Below are 13,566 nucleotides of genomic sequence, written 5' to 3'. Positions count from 1 at the left end.
TGTTCTGTAAAACAATTAGCCCAGGTCAGACTGGTACCTTTCACACATCCTCCCTCCAGCTCTGCCACCCCCTGGGGTGGGGGGAGTCACTCATTTCACCCTCCTCAGCCTTCTTCAGAAAGCACAGGTGACCAAGAGACACCAGACTCTCACAGACAATAACCTTCTGACAGTGTAGGGAGCAAGACGTTATTCAAATCACCCATGTTGTAACAGCTCATGCCACACTCTTTTTAACATCAAGTTAACACTTAACGCTTACTCTGTGCTAAGCACTTTGTATGGATTATCTCATTTAAGCCTATGAGACTTATAGATTATTTGCCATATTTTACAGATCAGGAGAATGAGCGTTGGATAACTTGCTCAAGGTCACAGAGCTCATCCATGGCCAAGCAGGGACTTCAAGCCCAGCGGTCCCACTGCGCACCCAGCACTCTTAACCACTGTTAGCCCAGCGTTCGATATCAGGTGCATGTGGGCGTCACTGAATTCCCCAGACAGAAACGCATCGGCCCTGAGTCCAGCATCCGACACCGCCCATTCACAGAGAGGCATCCACCACCGAGGGAGACGTCTCTTCTCTTGAAAGACTCAGACCGAACCCCTGTAGAATGGCAGTAGTAAGTACATGAAAAGAAATAAACATGCTGCACGCTTGGGGAGGCAGAGTTAAACGTCACCATTTCACGTTGTGAAACAGCCTCCTGATTTCCTGAAATCCACCCAACAATGAAGAGAACACGAAGAGGCTGGGCTGTTCAAATCATTTCTACGTATCTTCTGGGGAATGGAAAGTCTGCAACCTCTGATGAGTTTTGAGGCTTCATGGCACTTTGCAAAAGGAAGGAACTAGAAAGGAAACCGTTCTGTTCTTGGGCCGCGGAGTGTATTTTATTCACAAGAAAAGAAAATCTGGGTTTTCTAAAATGTTTTGATCCGAAACAGAATGCTTATAATCTCAGATAAAGTCAAATAACACTGGTTCCTTTCCACTTATAAAATTGCCCCCAATGCAAATGGAAAGTGATAACTAGCTCCGTGTAGCAACTTCAAATAAACCAAGATATAAAAGGTATAAAATAGCTCCAAAAGGGCAATGTTTTGGAAGGAAGCAATTTGTAAACTCACATGCACTTGTCTTATATGAATATCTATAGCCACATACAGAATCAAAATGAAGCTAAAAGGGAAGGAACTCACTGTACAGAAGACAAAACAATACCCTTTTTATTTTTAAAACTCTGGTGAAATAGGTTTCCATATGACATCCCATTTTAAAAAAAATTAATGTAAACCAACCTGCCTGTGGGTTAGTCATACTGTACAGACTTCATCAGAGTGTTTACAGATGCCTAGAGTATTTACAAATGCTATCCATTAGGTAGTAAAGTTTTGTTGCAATTTTTCCAGCATGTATTCCACAGTAAAATAAACGGCGTATGTTGGTGTTCTTGTATAAAAATTCTTAACAAATGGAGAAAGGGAATTTTCCTGAGAGAAGATTTGTTCTTGAAATATTTTTCTTTAACAATTGGAAATATAGAAATGGGATGTAGTTGTAAAAGAAGCATAAGAATGTCTAAGTTAACATTTCTCTTTTAAATTATTTTAAGTACCATTAAGTTAAATGTTTACATTCATTATAAAAAATGCTGTTAAATCTTATGCAAATGATTTAACACTGATTGCTGCAACGCAAATTGCACTTTTTAAAAAAATTATTGTATACATGGAAGAAAAGTATCTCGCTCGCTACCCTGTTTACAAATCCCGACTGGCTTCAGATCAGTCACCCGACGCGAACTTCGAGAAACCTCAGGCACAGTGTACGTTACAGTTACAATGCAGTCTCACACACTGAGTGATATTCTTGACAAGAGACCTCATGCACAGACTCAGCCTCCAGAGATGTGTACCAAATGGCCTCAAACGATCTTCTCCGTGAATGCATGTGAAATTTGGATGTGGAAAAGGTACGAAGAAACTCTGGAATAGACAACATCGATCAGAAGAAGTACATGATTGGGGCAATACATATAAAATCTTTTTCAAAAAAACATCTCTCTCAATAGTCCTTAGCAGGCAAGACCCTGGTCCTTGTCCAGGTTTCTGGAAGTGGCCCCAGGGTGACCCGCAGGTGGGCTGGCTGGATGTGGCCCTGGCTGGAGGGAGGAGGTGACATGCTGTTTCTCTGGCCCTTCCAGGGAACAGCTCCATCTTCTCTTGCTGTTCAGCAAGCCTCTTGGGAAATACATCTCTTTCAAAATAAAGGCACAAAAATCACATTCTGTCAGCACAGTCGCCACTGTCTGGACTGCTGGACAAAATCAGACCCAACTGCAGCGAGGCCCTCGGCGGAGCCCTCCCCGCCTCCTGGCAGCGTGGGCTCAGGCCAGGGCCAGGGCGCACCAGGAATCCTGTCGCACAGAGGATGTGACTTCGGCCGGTGAGGCCAGACTGACGCCTATGTAGAGCCCGTCCTGACCTGAATACTTGAGCTCGCTGTTCTCGGGGTTGGTGCTCTCTCCCGCACCGGACATCACCGGGGCACCGGCCTGGCAGAAAAAACAGGGGCAGAGAGAAGAGAAGGGGAGAGATGGTTACACTCCTGCTAGGTAAACACAGGGAACAAATGGTCGGTGCAGCAAGGCCCAAGCTGCTCCCGGGAGTCCCCAGTGAAAAAGAAGCGAAGTCAGCATTACTGCTCCCGGACCCAGCAAGCAGGAGCTGTTCCCTGTGTTGCGCAGTGCCACTGACCCGACCCTGGCCACTTAAACTCTTAGAAACTTTAGAACTCATGGCAGTAACCACCGGCAGATGCGGAACTGGACAAAGGAAAGGGGAACCGGAGGAATCCTCTTTATAAAGAAGTGCCCGAACTCTAAGATCTCTGACAGTGAAACAAACCACACCTCGTACATAAATGGGCCTTAATAATGCACCCACAATCTAATCATTTCAAACGAGAAAATGCAGAGCACTGCATACACACACACACACACACACACACAACACAGCCATCAGGCTTAGCGATGATGTCAAAGTCTAAAAGGGAAAGCTACACAGTTCAGCGTTCACTGATAAATGACATTTTTGAGCACTGACTTCATGGAAAATAAACCCACACATATACCCGTTTTAATATCTACCTCATTTACCTTAATTCTCTATAAGAACAGGCCATGTTTGAAACACATTATAAAGAAAATGCTAACGTCCTCTGTCAGGATGTGGCAATTATTAATATTTCTGGAAGCACAAGTTCACCTTTCCCCCGTTTCATTCATTCCTTCCATCCAAACAAACAAGGCCAAATACAAAACATTACATAATTTAGTAGAATCAAACCAAAATAACTAAAATCTGTTTAGACTACAGTTTGGAAAAACGTTTGCTTTTGAAAGACGTTCTGAAAAGTCTAGCCATAATCGTGTACTTTTTCATCCCCCTTTTCCTTCTGAAAGCTCAGAATCCCCCTTATTTCTCCAGGCTTTCAGAGTTCCATTCCATAAGTTGCTGAATCCTTGTTATTTGGCAGAGAGAGAATATTTTGTGTTTTTCAAGGAATTTCTTTTGTACCACACAATCCCATTAAATCCTGAAAGCAGCCATTTATCTGGCCGTGTCGATGTCACAGGGCACCGAATGGACGTCCTGAGCCTTCAAGGCCGGGGAGTAAATGTGGTCCTACCCTACTCCTTTTTCCAACAAGATCTGCTTTGCTCCTTAACCCTCACAACAACTGCATGAAGCTGGGAGGCAGAGCTTCAGGAGAGCAAACCCAGCAGATGGAATCGCCCATCCAAACTTCTCCCCAACTGGACAGCCCACGCCTGACCCCCCCACGGGCAACCAGTCCTTCTCTTTCCTGGCAAAAATTAGGGTTTATGAAAATCCAGCAACAATAGCAGCCCCAAACTCGTGTTTAAATAACACAAATATAAAGGTTTAAACTGAGGGCTTTTGGTGCATAAAAAAGCAAATTTCACAAAAGCATTGAGATGTCTGAAGTTGAAAATGGATTCTTGTGAAAATTTTGAAATAGCTGAAATAATCCCATCAAGCCAACAGAATGCTATACATTTGGTCATACTTATAAACATGGTGATTAACTTTAGCCCTTAATTCCAGAACCTCCACTATAAGCAAATCCGGTGTGGATCCAGATTTAACCTTCGAAGAAATAAACGAAAGGGTAAATTGTTTGTTTTAGAAAGGAACTATTATACAATTGGAAGAGTGAGTTCCCTTTTAACGATTTATGTCAGCCAACTTTGCATTGATCTGCCTACTCCAAAAAAGGCACATCTGCATGTATCTGACTAAATGTGACTTCGCCACAGGCAAGTGTCACTTTCTAAAATGCAGAGGGTGCCCAGGCTGGCTCAGGAAGCAGCCACCTCAAATGGCCAGGAGGTGCTGAGACAGCAAAAGGGTCTGTCACGACCACCACCAACAAGAAACATTCTCAAAGCAGCAACTGAGAGCCAGAGACCAGAGCTACCAGCCTGAGCTCGTCATTGCGCCTGAGGAGCTCCCGGGTAGGTGGGAGCCAGGACACACACCTGCTGGAAAGTAGGATGTTCAGCTGCCCATTGCGAATGAGACAGGGAGGTGGAGCAAGAGTCAGAAAAGGAATTGCAGAAGGGCAAGGAGTCCTGGGCAAGGGCGCAAGGCAGCCTGCATGGTGGGGACAAGCCTGGGCTCTGAAGTCCTATCCCGGCTCTGTCACCTCCTGAGTCTCCTCCTCTGTGCACTGCTCATCACATTACCTACCTCAGGTATGGTCGTGACAATTAAATGAGCTAATGTTTGCAGAAGCGTCAGCACGATGCCTTGCCATGTTAAACATTCCAGAAAGGGAAGCTGTTGTTATTGGCGAGAAAAGGGTGCCTGAAATGAGAGGCAGGCAGGACGTGGAGAGGCGGTGACCTGGCCTGTTCAGAAGAAACGCCAGCCGAAACGGAACATTATTAATCAAAGGAGTGAAGAAAGACCGTGTGGGAGAGGTAAACTAGAAGGCTTGACATAAAACTTTGTGTGCCTCAGTTTCCTCACCTATAAAATGGAAATAAAAAGAGGCACCTATGTCATAAGGTTGTTGTGAGAATCGAATTAGCTAATATATGTACAGCCCTTGTGACAGTGTTTAAGAATAAAGACTTCCTAAGTGTGGGCTACTCTTGTTATTTTATTATTATTGTTAAGGGTTAGATGCCAGGACCCATTTTATTCTCCTCCATTCATTCTTCAGCCCATTCTTCAGTCTAAGCTAAATGACAACTGCCTCCAGTATGACCCCTTTGAAGCTGTCACTGACAGCTCTTCATAAAGAGAAACCAAGACACTTCCACAGCCAATCAAAAGGCTCACTGGCCCTTTTTCAAACCAGCCACGTTAAAGAAATCTCAATACCTTGAATACTATTCTTACACCTAAGCAATAATCCCAAGAGCCATTGGTTGAAATAACTCCTGTCTTCTTTTTTCATTCAAAATGTTCAGCTATATGGCACGCCAAGAGTCCTACTGTCAAAGGACAGACAAACCCCAACGACAGGAGTGGTGTGCTCCTGAAAAAATACCAGCTCATTTGCAATTAAAACCGGTCGAGTCTGTCAGAATAAAATGGGACAGCCTTGACAGCCTGATTTTTACATGGGGATAGAAAAATATTTAAACATGAAATACTGCAAAGAAAAAAATGTGTGATACAACAAAAGGCTGTTGTTAAGTGGTAACACCGGTCCCTTCACCCACGACTGGTGTAGCTATATTCTGGTACACATGCCTTCCAAAGGGCAGTCAGCCACTATGTCTAGAGCCATCTAGAAGTTTAGACCCTGCTTAGCCCTATAATTTCACTTTTGGAAATGTATTATAAGGAAATAATTCAAAAGAAGGGAAAGGCTCCACAAAGGAAGCCATCCATTGCAGGGTTCCTTGATAATAGTGGAAACCATGGAAACAATCTCATGTCTAATAATACGGGAATGGCTTGGAAAAGGAGGGCACATCCGCTCAATGAATTATTATGCAATTATTAAAAATAACAAGATTATGTAGCAAAATGGGAAAAATCCTATAATACAATGTTAAGTGAAAAACACCAAAGCATAAATTCTATGTCATAATTACAATTTATCCATGCACATTACTAAAGTCCCCAGAAGGGGGTGGGATACAGAGGACCAACCAACAGGGCAAGCCTGTTAGCCAACTATACCTTTCTTTGGATATTTTTCTGTGAATAATTGCATGGCACAGTAAAATTTAACTTTGGGGCTGAACAGAAAATGTTAGTACCAGAAACACACATGGCCAGCCACGCACATGTGAAACATGCTGCTCTGTACAAGTTTAAACGCTGAACACATTACCTCAATGCATCAGGGTAACTTAAGCTCTCAAAACTGGTATTCTAACCATAGGAGTTTAGAATTGGCACCACCACCCTCCTTAAGAAACCTGGCTTGGGGCGTGGTGGCTCACACCTGTAATCCTAGCACTCTGGGAGGCCGAGGCGGGCGGATTGTTTGAGCTCAGGAGTTCGAAACCAGCCTGAGCAAGAGCGAGACCCCGTCTCTACTAAAAATAGAAAGAAATTAATCGGACAACTAAAAATATATAGAAAAAATTAGCCAGGCATGGTGGCACATGCCTGTAGTCCCAGCTACTCGGGAGGCTGAGGCAGAAGGATCGCTTGAGCACAGGAGTTTGAGGTTGCCGTGAGCTAGGATGACGCCACGGCACTCACTCTAGCCCGGGCAACAAAAGCGAGACTCTGTCTCAAAAAAGAAAAAAAAGAAACCTGGCTTGTCATACCATGGTGCACCTTAAGTCCCTTTTCCCTACTGGTGATATTTAAGAGCTACCTATTGAGAATCAGCATAATTGGGGGCAAAAAAATCGGAGGAAATTTATGATGACCCTGGACCCAACAGACACACAAAAAACATAATAAATTTCAATTGGTTAATATATTTTCCCACATCTAACTCAATCCTTCAAAGGACTTCAGTTCGGATCGCAGGTATCTCAACACAGCAAAAGCAGGCACTTCACGAAGCTAAACCAACCTAAACAAACGTTCCTGAACAAAAGTGGAGGAAAGCGCTTCGGAATGCCCACAGCTTAACCATCCTTCCCTCCTTTCCGCAGGCAGCTGGGGCCAGGCGGAGGTCCTTGCTCTCTCTGATCAAAGTGCAACATGAGGGTGGAGCAGAAATGTGCTCTGTGTTTCCATTCACGGCTTATCTGCCCTCCACCCTCCCACAGACAACTGAAAATGGAGGCACTTCCTGTTGAAAGAATGTGTTATCAGCGCCAGACCCAGCCCCGGCTTAGCACTGAAAGCAGGCCAGGTTAGGCGGGAGACGGGCAGGGTAGCTGGGCTGGAAAGCTCCCTCCTAAAGGAATAGATGACTTCAGGGAAAACTGGGGCTGCTGCAGATCGGGACACGGAAAACATCCACCAGGATGCGAAATGGGCCCAGTTCATCCTTACATCACCAGGATTTTTTTTTTCCTGTGAGAAGAAGGCTTTGCTTATTTTTGGACACATATCCGAAAAATCAAAGATTTCTGATTGGACACACTCATGCAGACAAACGCCCAGCAGAGCGTCTGGCTCAGAGTGGGCTACCCAACAATATTCTTCTCTTTCTTTTCCTTCATTTCACATGTCCCCCAGTGGGGAGGGCTAGAGACAGCCTCTGATGGGGGATGCCCTCGTAGATAGCTCCAGAAAGGCGATAGAGCAGAGAAAAAGGCATAGTCTTTTCAGGAGAATAACACAGGTTCTCTGGCTTGTGAATGATATGCATAAATTTCATTTTTGAGTAAGAAAACCAAAAAAGAAAAAAAGAGTTTGGTTTTACAGCACTCAATTCTCTGTGCTATAGTCTCTCTTCATGCAGTCCCGATCTGAAGAAAGAAAACACTGCACCCCAGGCAGGTTGAAGGGGGAGTGTGTGATCATTCCGAGAGCATAAGACTTTGATGGCGATCATAATGCCTCCTTAACTCCAAGTCAGACTGTCGGCTTCCACAGCCTCTGATCTGTCCTTCCTACACATCTCAGTGAGTTTGTGGTTATGGTTTTTTCTCCTGTGAGGGGAAGCCAGCCGTCCCCCACTGCCAAAGCTCCTCTCTGCTTTTGTAACCTCTAGGTTAGACTCCTGCGGTGCTTTATAGCTGCCTTCCTCCGAAGAAAAATTTAAAACCATGCATAAATTCTAACAAAGGGGAACCACTTTCATGCAAATCTTAACTTCCACTATAAAAACTGTGCTCACTTCAGTTTAGACGGAGGTCACATAGGACCAGACACAGAAGTGACTCAATAATAGTTAAGAAGGTGACACATGAAAGACGATAAATGACCACACATAGATTCTGTCTCCACCAGGGCACGTGAAAATCAATCACAAAGAAACCCTCGAATTCTCCCATAATACCTTCACAAAACAAGAGAATACAAACACATTCTCTCCCATGGGAGAGGCATCATCCCCTCAAATGATGCCCTAACTCAGTTTTTAGCAGAATAGCTCTGTCATTTTTTTTTTAATTTAGCAAACAAATTCCTTACTGGGGATTCACTGGCTGCTCCCCGACCCCGGCCCCAACCGCTACCCCTCTGGCTTCTTGAGGACCTGAGGCCAGTTATATCCACACCAAGAGACACTGCTCTTTTCAAGGACAGGAAAACAACCCTATATACACAATCTATTCTAGGCCAAGGAGCAAATTGTTTTATGCATCTGTGCACACTCAAACAGCAAGCACGTTATGGTGAAGAAAGGCATCCCTCAAAGTTTGTAAGTACTCTGGGATTATCAGCAAAATACCGATGTACAAATATAAATTGCAAGGGGGAGGGTTTGTCCTACAACTTGAAGTCAATGAGCACACTAAAGAAAAAGCTTATCTTCTGAAATGAATCACAATGGATTGCTCTATTCTAATCTTCGAATTAAGTGGTAAAGGATCCTGAGGCAAGATTTAAAACCTGGTGAATAATGATCTTAATTTTTATAACAAAATTGGCTCTTTTAGGAGTTCGATAGAGCATCTTAATTTCTCTATCTCTATTTATTTATTTATTTAATATTTTTGAGACAGAGTCTCACTCTGTTGCCCGGGCTAGAGTGCCGTGGCGTCAGCCTAGCTCACAGCAACCTCAAATTCCTGGGCTCAAGCGATCCTCCTGCCTCAGCCTCCCGAGTAGCTGGGACTACAGGCATGCGCCACCATGCCCGGCTAATTTTTTATATATATACTTTTAGTTGTCCAGCTAATTTCTTTCTATTTTTAGTAGAGACGGGGTCTCGCTCTTGCTCAGGCTGGTCTTGTACTGTTGAGCTCAAACAATCCTCCCGCCTCGGCCTCCCAAAGAGCTAGGATTACAGGTGTGAGCCACCACGCCCGGCCCTCTCTACCTCAATTAGAGAAGGCATCCCATGGTCAAAGAACCAAGCAGCATTTACAATGCCCTTAAAACCACAGAAAGATTTATTAAAGTATTATGCATCAGAAAGAATGAAAAACTGTTGCTATCCGAGAAATAAAAATCTTTAAACTATGGTTACTTTCTTAACACAATGACTCTATATTTCTAAATTTCCCCATTAGGAAACTAAGGATCTATTTCTAATGTCTTAGGAAGAAAAAAAAAATGCCACGCAAACAAAGCTCATCACTATTACCCTCCAAGATTATATTTATGTAGTGCTATTCTTCTTGAACTTCAAAGAGGTCTCTAGGCATCTCCCACTTAATGCTGCACAATACTCCTAAGAACCAGATGGTAGGAATTACTTTTCCCCCTTAGTAGAAGGAGGAAAACAGAGGCTTTACACAACCTTGGCAGCTCACGATTCTCACACAGACAGAGCCGCACTAGCGCCTAGATGCCTGAATCTGTTTCCTTCCAGCTGCTAATCTGTGAACCCCCAGAATAAACTTTTGACCATATTCAGACTTCACCACGAATCAAGCCACTAAATTTAATGAGGGCTTTAAATGTAAAATATTTGTGTTTAATAAAATAAAAATATGATTCTGGAGCATGTGCCCCAGCTCTGGTGAAACCGTGCCAGGCCAACAAGCAAAACGGCAGCATACCACCAAGTGAATCAGCACTTAAAACAGACACTGATTTGGAATTCTATTTATTCACAAGACCCTAACAGGACATGAAAGTCAATGCCGTGTTGTGTATTTGTTCAAATCATTCTTAAAATCTGAGGTCAATAAAATAATCTCTTTTTTGCTCATTGTCCCAAATTCTGAGTACTTGGCCTTCATAAAACTCAATGTGACAGGTAGCTAAATTATGAACTGTCACACTGCCAACACCTGTCTTTGGAGCTGCTTTTATAAATTATTAAAATTTCAGAGAAAATTAACAGGTAAGTCTAAACATGAACAGAGCTAACAAATTGCATTTAATTCATATCCATTGAATCTTCATATTGCTAGTAACTCTTTTGGCAGACACCCATGAAATGCATAATAAATTACTTTTGTTCCAGTAAAGGAATTCGTTTTCTTCGAAGATTCATTTAGCAATAACCTTTCAGAGCATTGTAAGCCAGATTTCTTTAATTTGGCCTTGTTTTCCCGTAACATTATTTCATGTTTTTTGACAATTTTGTATATTCTTATAGAGGCAGGGGAAAAAAAACTGCAAAAAACAATCTGTAATCTGCAAAGAGAAGTTGTATTCTGGGATGAGGCCATATGAAATGGTCTTTGGAGGCCAAAAGCTTCTGCTTACACTTATTCTTTACCCAGGGCTCTGATAGCCAGAGGGCTATCAGATTGTGATAATGAGTCACTTATTAATAAACCACAGTTCTGTGATAAATTGGGTGGATGTATACGTTACAAACTATTTCAAGAGCAATACAGTTTTACTGTTCCTAATATACATACAAAACCATTAGACATTAATGTGGCAGAATGTATTTTCTAACTACTCCTTACCATCCTCCAATCTCTCTCTCTCTCCCTCTCACTCACACACACACACACATACACAAACACACGAAAAAAAGGGAAGTCTTGAAAAAGCCTTGAAATCAAAATGAAAGTATGCAAACGCCGCATGCTTGAACGTTCCGTGCCGGAGTGACGTGTGACTTTCACTGGAAGGCCAATGTGGTCAGACAGGAACGTGAGTTATTAGAAGGGGCTGTGAACAAAGAAAGAAAGGGAGCCTGGCACACAGGGAGCGTCAAGATAAAATGCCAACAAAATATTTATGTTCGTGGCTTGTAGCATGTGGCAAGTGGGATATTAATAACTGTGATGATTGGTCAACTCCCTGGGAGTGGTAACAGCCCTGGACTGGGAGGCAGGAGACGTCGGTTCCAGTCTCGGCTTCAACACTGGCTTGTTTTGTGACCTTACGGAGTCACTCCGGACCCCGGTTTATAAATGAGGCAATAATAATACCTAACCGCAACTCTCTCACAGGCCCTTGTGGGAGATTAATGATTTTTTTAACTCTTTTTTTACTCATTTAGAAAAGACCGTTTTGGACGATAGACTCCAAAAAAAAAAAAAAATGGGCCCTCGCCTATTAAGAAATGCTTTTTTAATGATTTCATAAAAATGAATAGAAAGCAATGCAAACATTCTTAAAAATTCCAAAACTTAGCACTCACTTGGGTGTGGGTTCAAATCACACCATTAGGATTTTAGTATTGTGATCTTGTATTTGACATTTTTTAAAAACCCTGCAAATATGAAGTGTTTTTAAATGCAGCATCTACAATGTTATAAACACATCAGATACATCAACAGTAATTTTTCACTATTATTTTTCCTACCTAATATTACCCAACTGCCATATTCTTAGTACTATAATACATTTTTTTTAAGTATAATATTGATAAGAAAATTTGCATTAAGTGCCTTACATACATACTTGGTCATGAACAAATCACTTCTCCAGCACTGTTTTCCCACCTGTTTCAGTGGGAGGATATTTGATGCTGAAATCACTAATCAAGATAAGAAGACATTATTTCCTCTCTAAAGATTTCAAAGAGATGAACTAATATCACATACTAATCTAGCGCGTTGTAGCGGTAACAACACTGACTCTGCGTCAGCCAGAACTGGGGCCAACTCGAAGCCCCGCCTCTTAATTTGTTTGACACGCGACACTGGGCCGGTTCCTTACCTTCTGAGTCCCACTCGGGAGGATTAAAAAAGAAAATGTTCCTGAAGCACCTGGCACGTAAACGGTACTTGATAGAAACTGCTAGTTTCCTGCCTCCCTGTGTCTACTATCTTACAAGAATGAAAGAATGGGAAAGGGAGGAAACATCCCAAATGCAAGAGCCCGACAATAAAATGCAAGACGGATCCACCACTGCTTGTCTCTCAAATGCTCCTAAAGGCTCTCGTGCAATATTCAAGGTAACAGTGAAGCAGGAATTTTCTGCCCCGGTTCCGGCAGCCTCTTGCATGACAGCATCCCTTCACAGTCAAACTCCTCGGAGTGAAAGCAACTTACACCGTAAGCACAACGTAAGTCCTTCATGAATGTACCTCGGCTTTTCAATAGGAGAAAAACACTGTGGAGTATAAATCTGCTAATAAAGAATCCCCCCCTCAGCTGGAAAATGCATAGTGAGCTCTGGGACTAAATGGGTGTTTTTCAATTTTCACCATAGGATGCAAATCGTATACAAAAAATAAAATCTATAAAAAGAATTTTAAGTATTGACCTGCCTAAGCTTTCTTCTGAAAGCCTTGTAAGTTTTTTCAAACTTAAAAATTTTTTTTAGAGACAAGTTCTCGATCTGTTGCCCAGGCTAGATTCACACTCCACCCACTTCAGCCTTCCGAGTACCTGGGACTACACGTCCACACCACCAGTGACCCAGAAAGCCTTATAAAGCACATTGTTGATCCTAACAAATGTCAGTCCCTAGAGATCACGGCTGTTGGCTCTAAGTACTTAGGGGTGTGCAGTTAACTCTTTCAAACCCCACGAAGCTCAGGAGTGCTTGTAGTAGGGAAAGGTCTTGCTAGGCATGTAGTGTCCCAGAAGCACACATGGGACAAGAACGATGACACCAATTTAATAGCGAGAAACTGACCGAAGAGTGGTGAAGGCCCACCACCCACAAAGGCACAGACCAGCCAGTGATGAATCTGAGATTAAATCTATCTTGGACTAAGAACGTCTGCCTCCCTCTTTGTGGAAGTTGTGTATCACCAACAATGAACCCATGAAGGCGAGGAAACTTATTTCCTATCACCAACACGCCATACGGGAGAAATCACCCGGCAGCCACCCCAACCGACGACCTGCCCCCAGAAGCCCTAGAGACGGAGAAACCACAGTGCAGGCCAAAGCCGTAAGGGCCTAGGGTCAGCACATATAATCAGCTCCAAGGAGATATTTTTTTCCTTACTAATTGTATGGAGGAAACCTTGCTTGTAAAATGGACAAGCAGGAGCATGCTAGCATTGTTTACATCAATTACCAAAATGCAGCACTCCCCAATTAAGAATGTTTTAATTGTTGGACTCCAGCATA

General features: G+C 42.9%; 1 protein-coding gene across 1 annotated transcript in view; it reads right to left on the bottom strand.

The window, feature by feature from the left end:
* Positions 1-1,205: 1,205 nt before the first annotated feature.
* Positions 1,206-13,566, bottom strand: part of GATA6 (GATA binding protein 6) — a 32,221-nt gene continuing 19,860 nt past the window's right edge. Inside the window, exon 7 of the mRNA XM_012652138.1 lies at positions 1,206-2,558. Within this exon, the coding sequence (XP_012507592.1) occupies positions 2,391-2,558 (168 nt within the window). The 3' untranslated portion in view covers positions 1,206-2,390. The remainder of the gene's footprint in view (positions 2,559-13,566) is intronic.

This window comes from Propithecus coquereli, unplaced genomic scaffold (assembly GCF_000956105.1).
Source record: "Propithecus coquereli isolate 6110/MARCELLA unplaced genomic scaffold, Pcoq_1.0 Scaffold38, whole genome shotgun sequence".
In the NCBI taxonomy this organism is placed as follows: Eukaryota; Metazoa; Chordata; class Mammalia; order Primates; family Indriidae; genus Propithecus; species Propithecus coquereli.
Note: the sequence above shows the minus strand (reverse complement) of the source record. Positions and strands in the feature narration are given on the sequence as shown.